We start from the raw sequence: 23927 nt of genomic DNA, 5'->3' as shown, positions 1-23927 counted from the left end.
CAACATTGTTAAACATTAAAAAAGGGAATGGCTGTTAGGATAGGAGCAAGTGTCCTCTTTTCATTACAATAATTCTTCCTAATAAAGAACCAAGCCCCATACTGTACAGAAAAAATAAAGCAAAATCTGCAAACAGTTTCCTGTTTATTCTTTCTCCAACTCATAGCAAAGAATAACAAAAAATGGAAAGGGAGTGTCTTTTGTAAGCTTTCTTAATTTAAATGAAGTCCGCAAGGCAAAATTTCACTGTATATATGTATATAATATTTATAATGAGCAGAATTTCACTGTATATTTAAAAAGTCATCCAATACTTGATGGCATCTACAAGATGTAAATTTGCAGAATTTATTAGTATGATACAAGTGTTACCTTTTTATCATGATCCAATGCCAAGGCCTCATTATCATAACTTTTTGATCAGTGAACACACAAAAACTTCATTTCAATCAAAATCACTTCAATGTATTACTATTATTTTGGATTATGCAAATACTCAGAAATACATGTCATTTCATATTATACCAAAGTTTTGAGTACCTGAGAATCTTCCCAGTTTGTTCATATATCAGACTATGACCCCTTTTTTTATAAAAAATAAATAATTTCAGATAGATAATTGACAAAGCAGAGAAAGTCTAACATGAGGGACAAGAACCTGTTAGATTAGCTAAGGTGACTGCCTGGCACCCTCACAAAGAGCTTCTGGTTCTTTTCCATGGTTGATACAGAGATTTTGAACCTCTTTGAAAGATGCAGGCAAGTCATCATTGGCTACCAAACACGACTCTTTTCATCATGTAAGACCTCTCTCCTTCTCAGTTTTTATGCACACCAATGGTGAACACAATTCTTGGTATTTATATATTTTTAAAAGCAAACTCTAGTTGACATTGTTAATGGCTATGTCACTGTCCATATAAATGGAATATATTCTGGTAGTCTTGAATGGAGAATTCTTGCACAAGGAAAATGTTCTTTTGATGAATTTTATTAATAAAAATAGGATCAAACATCTATGATATCAAATAAAAAGCCACATCTTTTGATGAAATCATTGACTCTTTTTTTTTTCTTTTAATTGGTGACAGAAAATAGGGGTTGATAGTGGACAAGTTGAGCAATCATCAATTAGCTTTACAAAATGAAAATCCCAGACCAATATCTCTGCCTTTCCATTTTTGGTCTACCCTTTTAATTGAATCCCTATTGGAATATATTCTTCTTTCCTTTTAAGTAAAGTTGAAAATTATGCAGAGGCAACAATGGAAGTAAAAGAGAAAATTGCAGATTACAAATGTTCAGTTGCCATCTTTTTTCTTTCTTTGGTCTAATATTCGTTTTATGCTTCGTTCTTTTTCTAATATAACCTTGTTCTATAACTAAAACTACTGAAGAATAAAAGATTCATAACCATGAAATCAACATTAAACTACTGAAGAGTAAAAAGCCACAAGCGCAATTATACAATAATTCCAATGAAAGCAGCTTTAAAAGCAGTGCATCCATATACACAATAATCTCGATGAAATAAGCAACAATGAATAAAATAAAATAGCAATTTCAGCAGAAATTAACTTGTAGGAACTAAAACAGGTAACACTTAAGGTGACGATTAAGCTTAAAAAAGTAAAGAGAAAAGCATGCAGAGGGGTTATCTACAATTGGGAAAAACATTGAGATACATGTACTACAATTGGCAGATTATTTTAGGTCAGAATTAAAACTCACCTGATATTGGATGCTACGTGATGACCCGAAAAACGCTTCACTCTTTTTTCAATGGATTAAGCTATCAGGAATTTCCAATTTTGTGAATATATTGAAGAGAAAAAGAGAGAGTTTTGGTGTGCGGCGCAGATAGGGTTGGGAGGAAATGGGGAAGGGAAATTAGACGCCGAGACGAGAAGAAACGATGACGACAGAATAATCAACGGAAGCAGTGGGAAATGGGAGGAGAAAATGATTAGGACGGAAGAGGAGAGGGTCGGGTAGGGAGGGAGGGTAAAACAGAGAGATGGGGAGGGAGGCTGGAAGTAATAGCTAATACAGCGATTTGGGAAGGGATTGGAAAACACGGGAATTTGGGGATTAGGGGCGTAACCGATTACGCGCGTAATACCTATTACAGCGAACCAAACGCCGGAATAGGGGCGTAATGTAATACGCACGTAATCGGGGCGTAATGGATTGGGTAATACGGCGAACCAAACACAGTGTTAGGGTTTCTGAATTAGTTTAGGTTGTGGGCTGGTAACTTTTGGGCTAGGGTTTTGTATTTTGGGTTTGTAATAAATTTTCTTTTGGGCTTGTAAATTTTTTTGGGCTTATTATTTTTTATTCTGTTTCTTGGTTTTTTTTATGGGCACGGGCAAATTTGGGCATTTACATAATATATCTAATTTAAATTAAGTTTTAATTAGACATTATTTATTATCAAGTTTATATATGATATTGATTATTACAAAATATTATCTTATTATAAAATAAGTTTCGATTGTCAAAAGGAAATTGTATTATAATATTTTGTAACAAATATGTTTATGTTATGTTCATTTCACAAAGAACAAATTTTAGAAAATGATTTTAAGAAAATTTGCTAAACAACAAAAAATATTTTACACAGAATCATCTAAATATCAAAAAAATATAAGCTTTTCCATAAAATCAATTCATTTTCTAGAAATCATTTTTCGTAAGTTGTTTCCAGTGAAACAAAAGCAGCCTAACTTGCAATATCAAACATAATCAAGGATTTTTACTTTCGAATAAATATCAAAACTATATATGAACTTTGATCTAATGTGCAATGTCATACATAAACTTCGTTTTTGTACGATTTTATATATGAAATTTTAATTTGATTCAATTTTTACAAATCACTAACAATATTATCAAATTAACACCATTTTACATTGATATATTACATATACAAACAATTATAAAAAATTCAATATGAAAATAAATGTATGTATTCATTTCTTTAAATGTGTACAATTGAATCAAAATTAAATTTTATATATACATATGAATCACAATTTAAATTTCATGCGTACACGTTAGAGCAATTTTTTTAAAAAACTCTCGGTATTCAATAATCTCATTATTCTTATTAAATTTTAATTAATTTCGAAATTAAATCAAGTTGAATTTAACAAACAAGAGAATAGGATTCTCTTAATGAAATTTTTCATCCACAAAATTACAAGACATTTCGATTGCTTTATGCAATTAGTCATCAAATATTGTCAATTTATATATTTGTAATGAGATAAATACAATATAGTGCAAAAAGGGACACTTTATTATTGATTATTCTGCTACAAAAAAGGAGCATTGCCTTACAACTGAAGGCATTCCTATTGATTTTGCCTTATTATATTCTCAATAGTAGTTTAGGGTTTTAACTCATCTCCCATGCACCACTGCTCATATATATATATATATAGTACATCAATACTAAGACCAAAATCCTCAAAAAAAACTTTTATCTAGAGGAAGGTGGGGTTTCCCCAAGGAGAAAAGATGAGAAAAAAGCCAGTGAACTGCTTGGTTTGAAGCAAGGCACTGCATGCCCAGCTCCTCTGAATGTTGCAAATGTTAGTCCTTTGTATTCTTGGAACCACCCACTCACCTGTCCACAAAAACAAATGAAAAATATACTTAAGATGGTAAAGACAAGCTTGTGCTATGCATGGTGCACAACCAATATATAGAGAGAGATACTTTGCAATGGGTATATATTTAACCCTTGAACTTGGTAATTTTTTCTTAGTCCTTCAACTTTTTTTGTCCATATTAATTTTGAAACTTGACAAATTTTCTTAATTTGGTCCCTAAACTTAAGATTTTATTAAAGGAATGATAATATGGCACTTTGAAATTACACTACATGATCATTTTAAAAAATAATACTTTTATTGTACTTTTTAGAATTTATATAATTTTTAAATTTTTTAGGCCATGATGTGGCATAATCTTATAGTGTCATGTCTCCGCATTGTAATGGAATTTAACTTTAAAGACTAAATTGAAAAAAAATTGTAAATTTTAAGATTAATATAAACAAAAAATTTCAAAAAGTAAATTAGAAAAAGTTATTAAATTTAGAGACTAAAAGTAACTTAGTCCCATTTATATTATATGTAGAGAAAGATGGATTATTAAGTGAAAATCAATAATATGATGATAAACAACACCAACTTTAGAGAATCAATAATCTGATGATAATAATCTCAAAAAATAATATTAAAGTAGAGGTTTTTTTTTTTTTTAGTGTTAGTCCACTAAAACCATCACATGGTAGGGTTTAGTTAATTATTTTTTTTATAACAAGGTGGGCATTATTTCATGATGTCACAAATAGAGCCACCATGGTAGAATATGATTAAATTAATAGTTAAAACTTAAGCCAGATGTTTCCATTTTCAGTATAATTGTCATCATCAATACCTGTTTTTCATGATACCATGGTCTCCATGTCTTAGTTATGGGCAACCCCAATGTACTTATGCTGTATCTGGTGGACAAAACAGGAACTCTTCCATCTGTGTCTCCACTAAACCACTCACAAACCAACCACCATCAGATGTGTATATATCCAGAGAGAGAGAATCTGAATGTTTAGGGGACTGTTTTGAAACATGAAAGTTACCTATAGACCCAAATTCTAACTCCAGCGGCAATAAGTTTTTTGTATATGGGAAGCACTGATGGTTTTGAATCTGTCCAATTATAATATATAGTCATGCTGCATATAGCAAAAGGGAACAACACTGTTAAATTTAGCATTTGAAAACAAGAGTTAATATATACGCAGCTATTCCAACTTGGCGAATTTACTTGGCAACTAAAATTTCTTTATAGAGTACTTAAGTGATATCTAAACTTGAGAACTGTGAGTCAACATGGTATGTTTTTTTAGGTGCTAGACTAACATCATTAGATATTATGTGAACAACTAATTGCATAATGACACACGTGACAGTTTTACAATTTGATATGTGACAAAAATATAAAAATAAAAATTATTTTTAGCAATGTGTTGTTTAGGTACCAAGTTGACTTATAATTTCTATATTTACATACTAATTAGATTCAAAAAATATTAGATACCAAATAGTTATAATTTTTCTAGTTCAAGTTCCTCCATATGTATTAGCCCTAAAAACAACAATCGTTATAGGGGTAAAAATATCATGGAGGCTATTGTATTATGAGTCAAATTACATTTTACTCCCTTTTACCCAAAAGATGGGCAAATTAATCGTTGTAGGTTAAATTAAAGAGAAAATTGGTCTTTTCTTTTAAAAATTTCATCAATTTTAACCGTTAAAAATCGGTATGGCTAACGAAATAACCACATGCCCCATGTACCTTATACTGACATATAATGACCAATTTGCTCTTTGATATAATGTATGGAGATTAATTTACCCATTTTTTTTAAGTAGATGAAGTAAAATGCTATCACTCCTAATATAAAGGCCTCTGTGATACTTTTACCTAGTTATAAGCTTATAATCGTCGCAAAGATATGTGTAAAAGCATTATTACTTGCAGATGCTCCAGTTCTTGAGGTGGTGACCATCACTAACATGAAGAGCTTTTTGAACATCGAGTCTATTGTAGAAAGCTTTTGCATAATCATCAAGGCAAGGATCAAAGCCACCCATAATCCTTGGTATCTGGTAACCATGGAACCACTATGTCAGAAACTTTGTTTTAAATAAGGTGATATGTTGTATTATAGAAAATGGAGCATGTGATATTTATATCACCCACCATATTGGATGTTCGTTTCATCATGACTTGCGGCATCGATCGGTCATCGGAAGCTGCGGTGTCTCTGATACATACCGGAGTGTATAAGCTATAAATATCGATCTCGTGATATTGTTTGAGTACTTCAGCCACACCTTGACTACAAATTTCACTGCTCCATGTATCATTGCTCTTAAAATCACAGCTCTCAATGATGATTTTGTAAGTTTCATCAGATACTATAGCATGACTCCAAGCATAATCCACCATGCCTCTCCAGTCTTCAGCATCATTTGTTTCTGGATTACCTAACTGTTACACATGTAGGAAATTTTCAGCTCCTTGAGTAACCAGCCAAGCAAGCAAGCCATCGTCTAGTGTGAAAAGTAAGACCAGATTGAGTAGTACCATACCAAAATACCCTTAAGCTCAATATAAAGTGAAGGATCCTTGTTGTTGTCATAAATGAGATCAGCCAGCTCTGGCACATATTTGCCTGTGAAAAACAAGAGTTGAATGATTCTCAAACATATACTTATTTTGAGTAGCTATGGATTGTTCACGAGTCGAAATGAACTGAAATCTCTTATCTCGGATGAGTGCTCTTATCCTTGCCCTTGAATAACATAACCCTAATTTTTTAATTAAAAATAAAAATTAAATATACTATAATTTTTTAATTTATACAAATTAAAAATAAAAATAGTACTGAAGATTGCCTCAACAAATTTATTATATCAAATTTGAAAAATTGATTTTTCCAATTAAATTTGAAATATTAACCAAAAAATTAATTTTTTATTTTTTATGTCTTACAATTTTTTATATATAAATTACATAATAAATATAATAATTATTGTATGATTAAAAAGTTAGATTTAAACATACATGTTCAAAGATTGAACTATCCATCCAAAATTTTGAAAAGGTTTGAGCAAATTTAGGTGAATTTGAGCAAGTTTTGAGGTTTTTATCCCGTGTGAAGTCGGGCTTGAACAACTAAATACCTCATTGACATTATGCATAGACTCGACCTAAATTTAACTTGACTCGGTTCATGAACATCTCTAAATTTAAAGCAAACCTCATATGAAACATCATTTTTTTTAAAAATTATTTTTCAAATTCAATATATTTTTTCCCATTAATATATACTTTGTTTTTTCATTGATGAAAAAATATTGAATCTGAAAAAAAATTAAAAAAAATGAAGTTTATAGGTTGAAATTTTCTTTAAATCTAAAAGTATTTATAAGTCGAGCTGAGTCAGATTCAGGATAGGCTTATGGGCGTATATAGTTGTTCAAGCCCAGCCCGGCTCAAAATAAAAGCTTACAAAAATACACCTATATTTGTAAATATTAAACAAAGCTCATTTAGGTGTGTCAATTTTTTATTTTTAAAAATAATTAATTCTATTTAATATTAATTAAATATATTTACTGCTATTATATTTTTTCTATTAAATTTCTAAACATAAATAATTTAATATATTTTTTATATTTATATTATAATATAATATTTTTATGATTAAATAATATAATGGACTTCGAGTTTGAACTGATAGAGCAATTCTTGACATTATGTTATTGAAGGGGCATGGATGGGGGCACTCCTCCAGGGCAAGGGATTTCGGTTCAGTCGGAATATGGTTTGAGAATCACTCTATTGAGTTAAAAAGTAATGTTTTCAGAGTAATACCCGCATAGCTTTCCCCAGCTATGTAAAAGGATCGTGTTCTATACGACGGAAACATCACGAACCACTTATGCAGGAAAGTGTAAGCATCGTTTGCTGGTATAAGTAAATCCATGTCAGAAACAAGCATAATTCAGTTATACAAGAATAATCTTTCTGGTAATCTGAATAATGATCAAAAGCTGCTAATATATGATTTATATACATAGAAGCTACACATACTTTTTCATGCATGTATATAGATTGTGAGGAACAAAAGATAATAGCAGTAATTTGCAGGCAAGAGAGTTTTGTTTTTGGTGTTAAACTCACCGGTGAACTCATCTCCTATATTTTTGTAATCAGTAGAAGTATTTGAGTATGAAAATCCAACACCAATTGGAGATTCTAGGAATAACATATTGGCTTCTGCATCATCATAGACATTAAAAAAAATTCTTAGTATAGGTGAGAGCATTACATAAAGAAGTTCTACAAGTGGCTAGAAAACGATAAGTTGTCGACTTTTACACCTTTATTCCATGAGAAGTTATTAAATTTAATTCCACGGCCATCAGTGTCCACTATGAAAGGACCAATCTCTTGAGTCGCACCATATCCCACAGAAGAGCACCCAGGACCTGAAACATATAAACTTGTCAGCTTATTAGAGAGCATAGAATAAAGGAAAAACAATGACCTCCACTAAGCAATAACATGTGACAATGATCATGATATCTTATACCTTATGATATTATATCAATTATTTCAACAAAAAAGTTCATTTATATGGCCCCGGTCTGTCTAATAACCAGGCAACACTCTGAAAGTGAAGAAATCTGTGATAGCTTTCTCTTTTTTCTCTCCTTTATAGATGGAGGTAAGATATATATATATATACACACACACATATATAAATATGCATATTATACACTGGACCAAGAGGTTAACAAAACAATTTAATCTATATTAATCTTACCTCCATTAAGCCACAGCACCAATGGTTTTTCATCAGGCTGAGACATAGCTTCATAGAACCAATAAAAAAGTGCTCTTCCATTTTTTTCATTCACAGTGACATAGCCAGCATAATGTCGGAAATCAACAGGCGGTTGGCCAGGCAAGTTGGCAACGAGATGATCATCATTATTTCCTAGGGAACTCAATCCCTTCTTCTTATACCACCGCCAATGGCTACCACCAGTGACAGGAAGTACTGATGATATGGTTGAAACAAAAGCCAGCATAATGAAAACAACCACTTTTAGCCCAAAATCCATGTTTGATTACAGAGAGAGATACAAATCAGATGGATGATGAGTAGCAAGAAGATGACATATCTATTTATACTGCTTCGGTATATGAACTATTACAAAAGTACAAAGATAAAGAAGAAACTGTCTTAGGTGGCACCTTGATTTTTTTTATATATGATTGTATGGCAATATCTGACATGGATTTTAGACAGTTTTCTAGAGTGTTCAAAGGACAGTGGGTATCTCTTGTTGGGTTGTTGAATCATGGTAATGTGAAGTACATGGATAATCATGGTAATCTTTATTATTTATCAAAGCAATGATCACTATCAATACTATGGAAAAAAGTTTGATTCTAAAATTAACAAGAGATATACTACTTGTATCCAATCTGTGATTATTTGTTGATTAAACAAAAAAAAGTCTTGGAAATTTTGAGTAACTATGTGAAGGAAGGGACAGTTTTTCAATGCTTTTGAAAAGTGCTTTTAAAGTGCTGTGAAAAAGTACTTTTGAAAAATTTAGTTTAAAATTTAAGTGTTTCGCATTGAAAAAAAATTTAAAAAAAATTATTATAACTTGTTAATATTTTAATATATGAAATATAAATTTTAAATATTTTTAAGCAATAAATATTAATTATTTATAAAGTTTAATTAGAATATATAGACTATATTTTAAATATTTAAATATAATCATTAAATGTTTATAATTAGTATTTTAAAAAAATATTTTTTATTTTTAATTAATGATTTTAACACATTTGTAATTAAGCACCAAGAAAAAAAAGAAAGTACTATGTTATTGGAGGGGTGAAAAAGTAATTAAACACCAAAAGTGTTTTTGAGAGAGGAAAAGCTAAAATTTTTAGCTTCTTCTTTTCAGAAGTGCTTTTAAAAATTTCAGCCAAAAGCAGCTTGTTCTTTACAACTTTTCTTCTAAAAGTACTTTTGAAGTCAGAAGTGTTTTTTTTAAGCAATGAAAAACTGGCCCTTACAAGTTTTATCCACTCCCATGAAACCCAATAAATTTACTGTTTTACACTCACTTTATCCCAGCAATCCATGCACTTTATCCCCTTTTACTAGTGACTTGCAAATTTTATCCATTCCATGAAACCAATAAATTGACGGCCAAAAGTATAGAGGGAATATTTATATTAAAAGTTGAATTATATTTTATTATTTTTAATAAAAAATTAGATAAATAAATATTTATACATTAGATTAAAAAGTAAAATGATTATATGGATTATGTGACTTTACAATCTTGTGAGCTTGATGGATTCTATGGAAGTTAATTGAACAAGTTTGTTTGATCTTATTTTGTGGCGTATTTAGAAGAATAGAAATTTATTTGTTTTTCCAAAGCCTTTCATGAAAAGCTGATAAGATTATTAAAATTTCCATTACTTGGGTGAGAGAATTTTTGTCCACGCATAAGGAGTTATGTGGGCTTTAATCAAAGTTGTACCTCCACTTGGGGGAGCCTTTACTAGATAAATGAGCTCATTTACATATTGATGGGACAGTTAATTTGACTATAAGTTTTGTAGCTGCAGGGGAAGTGTTGCGAAATCACCTAAGGGAATGGATTTTGGGCTTTAATCAATTTTTGAGTGTGTGCTCAACTTTCGAAGCCGAATTATGGGGCATTCTAGATAGTTCGTCCATTCTACAAGAACGGAGGGTGAATAGAATTTTGATCCAAATTGATAGTCTAGAAGCAGTCCAGACAATCCAAGGGATAATTTCAACTAATCAGAATTCAGCTTTGATTAGGCGTATTTAGATACTACTTCAAGACAAAGATCATTGGGTACTATGACACATCTCTAGAGAAGCTAATCATGTTGTTGATCAAATTTCTAAGATGGCTCCAACTGACTTGGAAGGGGTACAAAATTTGACAACAGCTCTTTTGGAGTTAATTGAGATTCTTGATAGTGATAAGTCTAGCGGTGCTTTCGACATTGTCAACATAGCTTAACTCTCTATGGTATTTGTATTTTTCACTAAAAAAAAGCAAATTGATCATTTTGTTAAATTTTTTTTTCCATTTTTACTATTAAAAATGGGTCCATGTACCGCGTGCCATGTGTAATTGTCTGGTTATTCCATCAGTCACGCCAGTTTTTAGCATTAGAAATGGATGAAAAATTTAACGAAAAGGACTAGTTTGCTCTTTGATTTAACATACAAAGATTAATTTACTCATTTTTTTAGTAGAGAGGACAAATAAAGACCTTCTTGAAACTTTTACCTAAATTGACTTTTCATTTTTGTTAAAAATATTCATATCAGTTACATATTTAGACATGAATATATAAAAATATCATCCTCGAAATATATAAAAAGAAATTCCATAGAAATACATATAAATAAGTGCAATAAAGATAAACAAGCAAGGATATTAAAAGGGAAAAAAAAGCACCTGAAAAGGTAAGAAGCTTTTATTGTGATTATGTGGAAATTATCTTCCAAGAAAATAAGATAGGTAAACTTCCCTTTATCCAAATCCTTCAAATATTAAATGGTATGATGGAACAAGCACATTTAAATGGTAATTCAAACAAGTCCATATTCATTCAGTCAAAAGGATCAAAGGTTATTAAGAACTAGACAGACGGTCCATGGAGATATGATGGAACAAGTCCTTGGTTTCAATTTTCTACACTCTTGTACCAATGTCTAAAATAATGTTCAAAATAATGGGAATTCAACTGTGTAACTTTTAACTTGAAGTTTGAACATAAATCTTTGACTGGGAAAGCACATGAAGAATTTTATCCATTCTACTAAATGCTTATATTAGATTGCTACTAAGAATCAAACCTTTTAAAATAGTTAAATAAAGGCTTATAAGGGATTTTCAGGTACTTATTCAATTCAATTTGTAGAAAAAATTAAGTAAATACTGACATATATTTAGGATAAACATATGACACTTGAATCAAATATTACCCGGAAAAAAAAAGAAGCAATTGCAACATAATTTGAAATATAATATACGACATATGAGAACCCTTATTTGAACCTTTTGAAACCATTTTAAGATTTAGCCTTAATTTAAGTACATTTGTAAAGGTTAGCTTTTAACCTAAAAACTATTACCTGACTACTATTATACGTACTCGAACTCGGTGTTCCATTTTTCTTTCACTTCAATGATGGAATGGCTGACCATGAAAGCTGAGATCAAACATGTTCAACGTATCCAAACCAAGGGACAATTGTTAACAAAGACGATACATACTTGCATAGATTCTTAATATATATGTATGCATGAATATGGTGCTGAAATAAATAGCTTCTTTGACAAACATACAAACAATATGGTTGTTTTTTTTTTTTCAGTTCTGCATATACAACGAATAAATCAAGTCTAATTGCAATTGCAGTGCTGTAAAAAGGTAGGACGAGTTAAGGCATTGGCTTGTATCAATTATTTACCAATTGCACTGCAAGTACTAAAAGTAACAACTACCAAATATGAGGACCTTGAATGCTATGGTATTACTATTATCAATCTTATTCTAAGTTAGCATCACTGTCCTAAGAAAAAGATGGGAGGTTAAATCATTTGAGGGTCAGAGAGACTATTGCAGAGTCCACAATGGCCCACATCTATGATTATACAAAGACTGCAATAGAACATGGCAGTATCTTCATGAGAAATGACTACCTTATTGCCAATGAATTATCTTATCAAGAAGTATAGCCAATATGTCTGAAAAGACATGGTGGCATGCATATTCGAAACTAGTAGTGGTTCTTCTGAAATGTAGAAAGAGAAACCAACTGTTTTTAAGCATCTTCATCATCACAAAGTTGAAAAATGAAGTTTTTGTGGCGAACCTTGTGCGTTATGACTCTTGAATCTGATGAACCCCAGGTGGTGAAGGAACCATCAATTAGGCTGTTGAACAAATGACCTGGATTCCAACTTTATAATTCATTGAATAATGAGATGGGGAAAACATACCATAGGTATTCAATGTGTGAATTTTTTATGTCTTTTTTTTTTAAGGTTAAATCATATTGGAGTTTAAACTCTCTTTTTTTTCTGTCAAAGTTAGCAGGAAGAAGCTAAAAAATTACTTTAAAGAGGTTAAAAATGAATAATAATTCTTTTTTGGGATTAAAGTATAATTTTATCATTATACTAACTTATGATTTGACAAAATTTAAAAAGTTTCTATAGCAAATTTACCACCTTGGTGGAGGGAGGCAAGGCGTGCCTTCGGTCTTTGCCTCCGCAAGTTAGGTTCAGAACTTGGCAATTATACCCACACTTCTGCAATCCAAGTTAGACCCTGAATTTAGCAATTATTTTCACGTTGGGGCTTGAATTTTTTTTGTCTAAATTAGTTTTTGAAAACCCTAAATTTGAGGCCTAAATGTGGGAACAATTGTCAAGTTCAGAACCTAACTTAAACCAAAATAAAAGTTCAAACTCTAATGTGAAAAAATTGTCAAATTCAAACCCCAAATAATGATTTAACTTTTATTTATTTATTTTCTGTTTGATATGCATTTAATCCCAACTGATATATAACATCATCACATGCATCAAAGATAGTCCTAAACAAAGTTTCCATAACTAGTTTAAGCACTCCTTCTAAAAGCATTAGTGAAACATAAACAAATAATAGCTAGATGTGATGCTGATCCATCCCATTGTAATATGACAAATGCTCCCTTTAGCTAGATAATAAGTATGAGATAAAATAACATTAAATCTTTTTGCTTCACTTATTGTAGTAGTGACATTCATCACACAAGTGCTCATCCTGTTTTTGCACCAAGAGATGGCACCTAAAAAGCAAAACTGGCTAGTCAAGTCCTCAACCTAATTTATATTGGCCAAATGGATGTTCACCTAATCCCTGTACTAAACACTTTTTTTCGTTCATATTGGCATCAATCCACTTCCAGTAATCATGAATGTATATAGTGTTAAAAAAAGAAAAGGGCAGATCTTTGCTTAAATTCATTATAGAAAGCATTATTGTTTTAACTAATATATGAGTGTGCATCCCTATTATCATATATTCTCAATCAACATTGTTATCAGCTAAGGTAAATTTGCCTGCAACCTTGAGAAAGATTGCAGAAGGTTGTTTGTTCTAAGAGAAACCAAGTTTAAGTGGTTCTACTCTATGTTACTTACACATACACGGAAATGGATATGATCTTCCAAGAACGCTCCAAATCCATGCCAAACATGTACTTATATCTGATACTTACATCCAAGTCCGTAATATATATCATTTAAAAGACATATTGCTGCCAGAAAGGGGCAAGATTAAAAGTGCTTTAGTACATTGATTGGTAAAATCAATTCAAATACACTTTGAACAGTTTGGTACAATTGTATAACCCCTCTTGATGCCTACATGATTAAGCTGCGCCAAGAAAACCTCTCAACAAATTAACATATAAAAAATACCTATACCCTTTTCTTGGTTTTCTATAATATGAAGCCTATACAGAGCACAGTAGTGTTATTCCTTCTTCACATGATACAAACAATGTAATAGTTCTTCTCACTACAAGACATAAGATTTGTGATTCTATTTTTTAGAAAAAAAGTGCTTAAGCCATTCATACCCAGTACCTTTTGACCTATGTTATAGAGTTTTACACATACAAGAGCCTATGAAAAAATGGTGGGTGATATTGGTAATCAATTGTTGTCTGACTATTCTGAAGCATGAGAAGACACAAATGGCATGTGGAACATATTATGTATAAAATTTCCAATGGACCAAAAATCTGATTCTGATAAGCCTCATCTTTCAGAAAAATCTATCTGTCACATAACATCTTAAGAACAGGTATTGTGTAAAATGATAATATATTTATTCTTTTGCCACAATTGTTTGACCACAAAAATTGATTGCAAAATGCACAATTCTTATTTGTTTGTTCTCATTTTAGTGGGGGCTCAAGCATTATCAATTTTCATGATGACATAATAACTTATGCATTGACAACCAGATGATAAGAGTACACTATCTTGAAAAGGTTTCTGGATGAACTTATCTCATAACTGTGTATATAAATTGAAGGGAATCTGAACTGCTTTCTGAATGTTGACTATTTGAAATGCTTCTCATCAAGGTAGCAGCATAGTCATTGATTATATTAAATCAAGCAGAATAATTCTAATATTAATGCTTTAAAAAATCAAAATATGGCTGAATTTCCCTAGAGAAACCCTTTTTGGCTAGCACAGGCAAGCCCCCAAATTTTGACCTACTTTCACTTTGATCATCACTGAATTTAATTATAAAATGCTACCAAGGAACCAATAGAGCCAATACCTATCTATGATCCTCAAATATTATTTCCATTCTTATTCCTCTTTTGTGCTTTTGAAGGTTTCTACTTTCCACTGCCACTAACAAAAGTGAACAGAGCATTTGCAGCACTTATTTGACCTACCTAACATGGGGAATGGATTGCGGATAAACCAAAAGTTTCACATGATTAATTCTTACAAGCTAGCTTTTGGCTATTTTCCTTGAGCATTTAGCCAAGCATGTGAAAAAGTATTATTATGAAATTACAGCCTAATAGGACCATAGTATCCTTTCCATTTGGATGTATTGGATCTCAAAGAGATGTAAATGATGTAGTTAGGGACAGAAACGGAGCGGGCAGGGTCAATATTGTTAAATCCATCATTGTTCCACAATCGGTACCATCTGTTCCACCACCTACCACGCTCTACTATGCATGTATAATCTTAAAAATCATTACCACCTCCATTCTTGTCCCATCCCGCTGCACTTCAATTTAAATTTGCTATTTATTTTTAATATTTTCAATCTTTTTAAAGATAAGTAAATATTTAAATATAATTTTTCAATAAAAAATATTTAAACATAAAATATATGGATTTTTTTCAATATTATGTTATTACGTTTTTTACCATTTTAATATTTTTATATATACAAAGATAAAATAGTAATTTCATATAGTGGAGCGGGTCGAGGTGAGACAAACAATTACTACAACCGCTCCATACGAAGTGGATCAATTCAGAATCCATCGAACAGTTCGGGTTTTGCCATCCCTAAATCCAATTGGTTATGAACATTTAAAATTGTCTTTGTTTCTTGTTAGATTCGACACAACAAATAAATTGTGTATTTACCCGTCTATTAAAAATGGTAAACTAGTCCTTATACGTAAGATCAAAGAATAAATTGGTTCTTTCTATTAAAAATTTAATCTATTTGCACTGTTAAAAACTGGTGTGGTTGACAAAATAATCAGACAGTGACATGTGGCATGTCATGTGTACGTCATACTGTACAGGGACTAGTTTTTAACAATAGAAATGAATGAAAATTTTAACAGAATGACCAATTTGCTCTTTAATCTAATGTATAGGAGCTAATTTGCCCCCCTTTTTTTTGTAGAGAGAGTAAAATGCAATCCAAGTCTTAATACAGGGACCTCTATAATACCAGATCACCATTCCCTCGGTCAACTATATCCAAAAATGAAGCATTGAACAGTTTCTTGGTTAATAATTTTATTTATTTACTTCATTTCATATGAATGTAGTATCACGATTCTTAGTCTTTGTTTTTTGAGACAATGCCTAGAATTACCTATAGTCTCTCCCCAACCCTTAAATAAGAGAATAATGCGCTTCAGCTCACTCGAACCGACGTCCTCTTACACTGATAACAATATCGATACTAACTGAACTAAGACTCAATCGAGAATTTCCTATCAAATTTAATCAACTAAACATAAATCAAATCATTTAGCTATTATCACATTTCAGATTTACGTGGAAACCACCTTCCCTAAGAAACAAAATCTTTTCCAAACTGTATCATGTAAGGCTACTAGGAGATATCTAACAATGGCACCATCCTCTCTCATCTATATTTAGATACCCTAGCTTGCATACCTAATTTAATACACTAAGCAAAATCACCTGCAATTATGAAGTGAGATGAGACTCTCCTATGTATGTATGTATGTAGTGCCCTGTAGAGTGTAGTTGGATGCATATGTATTTTCAAGATCAAGAACTCAAAGCAAGCTTTGTTCTATCAAGTTGTAAGGAGTGAGGACCATGAGGGCTAAATAATACAAATCAAAATCTCCAAAATACAGCCCCCCTAATAAAAAGGAAACACGCCCTACTGTCCCCTCCACTCTCCCTTTATGGTCTACAAACAATAATCAACTGAGAAAAGCAAAATTCATTTTTCATTTTAATGGTGGAGTGAGGTTGATGCATCCACTAATTCTAGTTTGTATAGGATTTTCAATAATTCATGTACATAAGTAAAATAATAGCAAAAGCTTTCAACCTAGCCCCAAGCAGCCGGCCTATTACAATTTAACATGCTTTTGTAGCACAAAGCTTACCTCATAATCTCAATTTATGTTGTATTTATGAGACATAACGAATTTGGGGAATGAACATATCTATTTCAGACGAGTATTGATATAATTCACGTGTAAATTCAAGTAATATAATATAATTAAATACTAAAAATTTTGTAACAATTAGATTAAATTAGAGTTCTTAAATTTTAAAACAACAACTGCAATTCAATCTAGCAAATGATATCAAGGTTCAAGCCCCAACTTACTTCAATAATCTCAATTTATGCTACTAAGACTTTTTATGTCGCTTAAAGTACTTATACCCGCCATATATTGGAACCAAAATATGAGATATGAGCTTCAAATACATAAATAATTTAGAGAAAAAAATAAACATACGTAGATAGATACCGATGTAACTCACATATAAATTCGAGCAAAATATATAATTAAACATTAAAAAATTTGTAAAAGTTAGAGTTTTTAAAATTCAAAACAATACCAACAAAATACCAAGGTTGAGTACCTCATCTCATCCTCAAAAAATTGCAATATGTGCTTGTTTTGATAAAAGAAAAATAATGAATTCAAAATAATAAGACTAATTGTAGTGGAATTTACTATGAGGGATCAAGGAAAGGATCAATTACCCAATACTCTGTTGAAGTCCAAGTTGACTGAGTCAAGTTAATAGAATCACTAGACCGAGTCTCCTAGCCCAACTCAGTCACCATAGCCCAATAAACAAGTCATCTTCACAAACCCAAAATGTTATTTTTGGGTTAATTTACAAAAAGTTCTCAACTTTTTTGGTTAATTGTACAGAAGTTCCAACTTTTAAATTGATTTCTAAATGTAAAAAATTTTCAATTAAATTCTCAAATTTGAAGTATAATTTATTTTTAAAACACTTATTATTGGTCTTATCGAAATATTAAATTACTAAAAATTTAATTTAAACATTGAATTGGAATGTTTTAAAATTTAGGACCAAATTAAAATTTTAATCATGGTTTGAGTACCTTTTATGGAATTAACCCTTATCTGAAGCAATCATAAAGCGGCGCTGCAAAAATAGGGAAAACGAAGGATTGCTGCAGCAAGAATTCTTTTGAAACCCAAATACTAATAAACCCAAATCTTTTTATCATTTATTAATTAATATTCTAAGTTAGCTACGCCTTGCAATTTCAGTTATTTCTAAATCTATCTCTCTAAGGTATCTTCTTTCTCCTAATTTCTGCAAAATTAAGGGTATTTTTTGTTGACTAATTGTTCGGTGGATTCGGGAGATTAAAAAGTTGAAATCTTTTTAATGTAAAAATTCTGTGTTTTTATTTTTTATATTTGAGAAGGTTTGGGAAATCTAATGGGACTAAAGGTAGAGCACTGATGTCACTGTTTTGGATTGTGATTCGTCGATTAGCTGAAATTGAAGAAAGAATGGTATATTTCCCTTTTTCTTCTTCTTCTTCCTCTTATTATTATTTAATTTTAATTTGATAATCAGGGATAATTTAATCATTTACTCTCTTTTTTTGTTTTTAAAGAATTTGAATTTGTAATGTATAGCTCAAAAAGTTAATTCAAAGTTAGTTATGTCAATATGTAAGATTTTGTGTATTAGATTTTACATTTAGATATTTTTTGAAGCAATGAAAATGTTTATATGTGTTGAAGTATTATGCATGAGGGACATGATAGATTACCTTGAAATGGAATCTTGCTTGAAGGCATTGAATTAGTAGTTTATATGATGGAAGTGATATATGGTTCTAAATTGTTTTAACGATAAGAATTTTGAAGTTGCAATTTATAGCTCTGAAGTTATTTCAAACTTGGCTATGCCAATATGTAAAGATTTTGTGTTAGATTTTACATTTAGATATTGTTGAAGCAATGGAATATTTACCAATTGTCTGTATTTTACTTGTATTCAAGTGTGATGCATGAGAGAGGCGAATTCTTGGTGCAGATTTCCTAGCTTCTTTAGGTTATAATGTTGATATTGAGGTTACTAAGTTTAATGATCCACTTGTTGCTCTCATAAGACTTTTACAAAATGATTTCTTAGGTGTGATGCATCCTAGAGCGTGTATTAAGTGAATTTTTCACGCTCATATGTACCAAAAAAGTATGACGCATTAGAGACATAGTAGATTCCCTTGAAATGGAATCTTTGCTTGAAGGCATTGAAGTAGTAGTTTATGTGATGGAAGTGATTTATGTTTTCAAATTGTTTCATTGATAAGAATTTGAAGTCGTAACTTATAGCTCAGAAGTAGTAAAAGTAGCATGGAAGGCCCCGTACTATGAGTCAGATTGCATTATACCCCTTATACTCAAAAAAATGGGCAAATTAGTCCATGTATGTTAGATCAAAGAACAAGTTGGTCTTTTCTGTTAAAATTTTCATCCATTTGTACTATTAAAATCTGGTGCGGCAGGTGGAATAATCGAACAGGGACATGTGGATAAAATTTTTAATAGAATGACTAGTTTGCTCTTTGATCTAACGTAAAGAAACTAATTTGTTCCTTGTTGTAGTAGAGAGGCCAAAATGCAATTTGACTTCTAGTACAGGGGCCTCTATGGTGCTTTTACCCTCAGAAGTTAATTCTAAGATATCTATGCCAATATGTAAGATTTCATGTATTAGATTATACATTTTGATATTGTTGAAGCAAATGAAATCTTTAATCTTGATAAAGAGAAATTTAGTTTTAGTTATTCTTGTTTTGAATTGTCAATTTTCGGTTTGTATTGAAATACTATGCATGAGAGACATGATTACCTTGAACTTATATCTTGCTTGAAGGCATTGATTTACTTATGTTTTCAAATTGTTTCACTTATAGGCAACCTCAAAGAAAGTGATTACAAGGGAAGAGTGGGAAAAGAGATTGAATGATGTTAAAATCAGGAAAGAAGACATGAATAAATTGGTGATGAATTTTCTTGTCACGGAGGGTTATGTTGAAGCTGCTGAAAAATTCCGGATGGAATCTGGAACCGAACGTATCCTATGAAGAAAACAAATGTTTTACTCTTGTTCTTTATAAATTTACTGTCCTTAAAAGTATAAGTTTTATTTTTCCTTATTATTGAACAGCAGATATTGATCTTGCAACAATCTCGGATCGCATGGCTGTTAAAAAGGCTGTACAATGTGGAAATGTTGAGGATGCTATTGAGAAAGTTAACGATTTAAATCCCGAGGTACGATCCTTGTTTACAATGATGTTAAGCTATGCATTTACGTTCTGAAATGAACACGGATCTGTTTTATATCATTCATTCTTCGTTACTATAATTCTTTCCTTCCACTAGTCTCTATGAAAATCTGAACTTCTCTTATTAATGTAATGGAAGAAGTAATAGTGCGTAAAGATAAAGGGAGTTTGTACTAATAAGAAAGAATTATGTTAGTTTAAAATTTCATAAGTTCCTATACTCTTTGAAAATTTGGAATTTAGTCCCTGTACTTTTATTTCCAGGAATTTAGTCCCTCTACTTTTCAATTTTCAAAATTTAGGTCCAACTATTAACACAGTTAAAATTTTTTGTTAAATTCAGGTTAATTACAACATTATCCTTTTAATTTCATGGCTATCAAATGAGTTTAAAATTTAATTTCAAAATGTCACACAAACAAATTTAACAAAAAAAAAATTAACTGTGTTAACAGTTGGACTTGAATTTTGAAATTTGAAAAGTAGAGGGACTAAATTCCTGAAATAAAAGTTAGAGAATTTTTTAAAAAGTACAGGGACTTATGCCATATTTTCACCATTATCTTATTAATGCAATGATGCGCAATGGGAAAGAGAGTTTGTAGTAATAAGAGTTAGTTAGAGAATTTTACACCTGTGATATCTTGTTTTTAGTCATAGCTAGATAAACTATTATGAAATCCATTATTAGGATCTTGTTGTACTTCTAAATACAGTTGTTTTTCTTGTCTTTCGTCGGCAATAGTATTGAGAGCAATTAGGTGTTAGAAGGAGGCACTCATATGTTTAAATATTTCGATTTGAAATTAGTAATCCCGTCTTCGGTGTTAGTTAAGCAACTTTGGAAAGTCTGTCATAAGGGTAGCAGATTCGTTTCAGATATGAATATTCTTTTGAAACTATCTTCACTTCTCGAGATTCATTTCTTTGCAGATATTGGATACAAACCCACAACTCTTTTTCCATCTCCAACAACAGAGATTGATAGAATTGATTCGAAATGGAAAAATAGAAGAAGCCTTGGAGTTTGCTCAGGAAGAGCTTGCACCGAGGGGAGAAGAGAACGTAACTATCCTTCATTAATGCAATGAGAACTTTCTTATGCATATTTGAATCTAAGATGACATTTTTTTTCTGCAGCAAACCTTTCTAGAAGAATTAGAGAGGACTGTTTCGCTCCTGGCGTTTGAAGATGTTTCAAACTGCCCACTTGCAGAGCTTTTGGACATATCACAACGCCTTAAGATAGCAAGCGAGGTGAATGCAGCCATTCTTACTAGCCAGTCTCATGAAAAAGGTCTGTGTGTTGTCTTTTATTTTCATTATTTATCTACTTTTGGGGAGCCAACAATAGATTGCAAGTAATTAAAGACGTTGTGACCTTAATACCATGGTCTCCCAACATGTTTTAGCAAGTTAACTTTTTTTACCTTGGCTACTGTGTATTTCCCTCGTTGTAAGTAGCAATATTCATGCAGCTATGTCTATTTGTCCTTCAACCGGTACTGCCATCATTAAGTTAGAATACAGTGCCTATTATGTACATAGTAGACACGAAAAGGTCATAGAAGCCTTAATCTCGACGATCAGATGTACTTTGGTTACTGAATTTATTTTATTTTGAGGGTAAATATCAAAATTATGCATCAGTTTTGGTCGTCTGTATAACCTTTTGAGGTAAAAGTACCATGGAGGCCCTTATCTTAGGAGTCGGATTACATTTTGCCCCCTCTACTCAAAAAATGGGCAAATTAGTCCTTATATGTTAGATCAAAAAGCAAACCGGTCATTCTGTTAAAAATTGTCCATTTTTACTATTAAAAACTAGTCCTTGTACATCAGCGTGAGTTATACGTGGCACGCCACATGTAACTGTTTGGTTATTTCGTCAGCCATGTCAGTTTTAACTGTACAAATGGATGAAATTTTAACAGGAATGACCAATTTGCTCTTTGATCTAGTGTACAGGGTCTAATTTTCTCATTTTTTAAGTAGAGGGGGGAAAATGCAATTTGACTTAATAGTACAAGGCCCTCCATGGTTTACCAAATGCTTTTTTAGTCATTTAAGTTGAATACCTCTACATGTCCCAGTTTGATTCAAACTTTGAGATTAAGAAATAATAAAATGTTCTTAACCTGCTCGATCATTTACAGACCCGAAGCTTCCAAGCTTACTAAAGATGCTGATATGGGCTCAGAATCAACTTGATGAGAAAGCTGCTTATCCTCGCATAAACAATTTGTCAAATGCCACGCTCGAAGATCCCACGGTTTGAAACAAAGGTTCGAAAGACACTATGGATGAGTCTATAGTTGCTTTGAAATTGAAACATAGATAGAACTGAATGGAATCAAGTTAGGAATTTGTTGGATGCATGCTATTTTGTTATGATGTATTTGATGTTTTATCTTCATTTTTAGAAGAATTAAGTTGCCTTTTGGTTGGTATTTTACTTTGTTCCAAGTTGAAGTTAGTGCATTTGTACAATTGATGATCATGCATTTTATCCCTTGAATGGGGAGGGATTCCATTAGTCAATTTGAAGCAACCAAAACAAAATTGTTATTGCTATGTTTTTCTCCATGGTATTTGCTCTAATATATTGGATTTTAACTTGTTACCAAGAAACGGGGTCAACAAATGAGGATAAAGAATGGGTCAAATTGTGGTTTTAGCTCAATTTTGAGATTTGGTCGTTGACAGAATTTGATCCACTGTTCCGGTTATAATGTTAAAGCACCACTGTCAATATAAAAGAAATCCATATCATAATAGATATTTTTTAAGGAAAAAAAATAGAAATCCTGTATTATGAGTCGGATTGCATTTTACTTTCTCTAGTTAAAAAAATAGGTAAATTAATTTTTGTATCTTAGATTAAAGAGTAAATTAACCATTCTGTTAAAAATTTCATCCATTTTTGTTTGAATTAGTCCCTCCATATTAACATAAGGTACACGTGATATGTCAAGTGTTACCGACTGGTTGCTATTAACATAAGGTACACGTGATATGTCAAGTGTTACCGACTGGTTGCTATTTCAGCACTTAATAATAAAAATAGATAAAAATTTTAATAGAAAGATCAATTTGTTCATAATCTTACGAAAAGGATTAACCTGTTTATTTTTTAAATAGAAGAGACAAAATGTAATCTGACTTAGATTATAGGAGCCCGCAGATAATTTTAGTTGACGATGTTAATTAATTTAAACTAGTTAAATGGCGTTATAAAAGTAAAGTTGTCTGATTATTTCAACAAAAAATGTAGATAGAGGGACTAAATTCACAATTTAACCAAAGAAAATGCAACCATTGAAAAAGAAAACCATCTTCTAGATACCTCCCAAAAAACCATAGCTGCAAGCTTTACCCTCTTTTATTTCTACAGAAACAAGATGAACAAAAACAGAACATGGAAAGCAAAACCAAAGAGACTGGTTTTTTTTTACAATTTGATCCAAAAAACATAAACCCAAATAACATTCTCACACTCTGAAAATCCCTGCAATCTAGCAAGTTGGACTGTACTTGTTCCAACACCACAATGGCAATAACCATCATCAAAGTTTAGAGCATAACTTGAAGGATCATAATGGAACTTGAACTGCCTTTTGCTTCTTCTCTTCAAA

At 31.3% G+C, this 23927-nt stretch overlaps 2 protein-coding genes across 2 annotated transcripts; one reads left to right on the top strand and one right to left on the bottom strand.

The window, feature by feature from the left end:
- Window positions 1-3283: 3283 nt before the first annotated feature.
- On the bottom strand, window positions 3284-8763 carry LOC107937749 (serine carboxypeptidase-like 31). Its single transcript, XM_016870709.2, has 10 exons — window positions 8420-8763; window positions 7974-8081; window positions 7774-7869; window positions 7465-7557; window positions 6177-6259; window positions 5785-6075; window positions 5557-5687; window positions 4655-4750; window positions 4453-4558; window positions 3284-3634 (listed from the first exon to the last, which is right to left on the bottom strand). The coding sequence occupies exons 1-10, from the start codon at window positions 8718-8720 to the stop codon at window positions 3488-3490; spliced, it is 1452 nt and encodes a 483-aa protein (XP_016726198.2). The 5' UTR covers window positions 8721-8763; the 3' UTR covers window positions 3284-3487.
- Window positions 8764-18124: 9361 nt separating this feature from the next.
- On the top strand, window positions 18125-22866 carry LOC107937740 (protein GID8 homolog). Its single transcript, XM_016870699.2, has 7 exons — window positions 18125-18278; window positions 18415-18505; window positions 19918-20077; window positions 20172-20278; window positions 21226-21357; window positions 21433-21589; window positions 22449-22866. Exons 2-7 carry the CDS (start codon window positions 18452-18454, stop codon window positions 22568-22570), a joined length of 732 nt encoding a protein of 243 aa, XP_016726188.1. The 5' UTR covers window positions 18125-18278; window positions 18415-18451; the 3' UTR covers window positions 22571-22866.
- Window positions 22867-23927: the final 1061 nt, after the last annotated feature.

This window comes from Gossypium hirsutum, chromosome D10 (genome assembly GCF_007990345.1).
Source record: "Gossypium hirsutum isolate 1008001.06 chromosome D10, Gossypium_hirsutum_v2.1, whole genome shotgun sequence".
NCBI lineage: Eukaryota > Viridiplantae > Streptophyta > Magnoliopsida > Malvales > Malvaceae > Gossypium > Gossypium hirsutum.
This window is presented reverse-complemented; position numbering and strand designations above follow the sequence as displayed.

Bases quoted from the DNA above. Each gene is read 5' to 3' on its own strand.
- LOC107937740 (XM_016870699.2), top strand. From the start codon at position 18,452: ATGTCACTGTTTTGGATTGTGATTCGTCGATTAGCTGAAATTGAAGAA. The intron at 18,506-19,917 runs GTATATTTCCCT...TTTCACTTATAG, and splicing joins CTGAAATTGAAGAAAGAATG to GCAACCTCAAAGAAAGTGAT. The intron at 21,358-21,432 runs GTAACTATCCTT...TTTTTTCTGCAG, and splicing joins CACCGAGGGGAGAAGAGAAC to CAAACCTTTCTAGAAGAATT.
- LOC107937749 (XM_016870709.2), bottom strand. From the start codon at position 8,720: ATGGATTTTGGGCTAAAAGTGGTTGTTTTCATTATGCTGGCTTTTGTT. The intron at 7,870-7,973 runs GTGTAAAAGTCG...ATGATGATGCAG, and splicing joins TAACTTCTCATGGAATAAAG to AAGCCAATATGTTATTCCTA. The intron at 4,559-4,654 runs GTAACTTTCATG...TGAGTGGTTTAG, and splicing joins GTTAGAATTTGGGTCTATAG to TGGAGACACAGATGGAAGAG.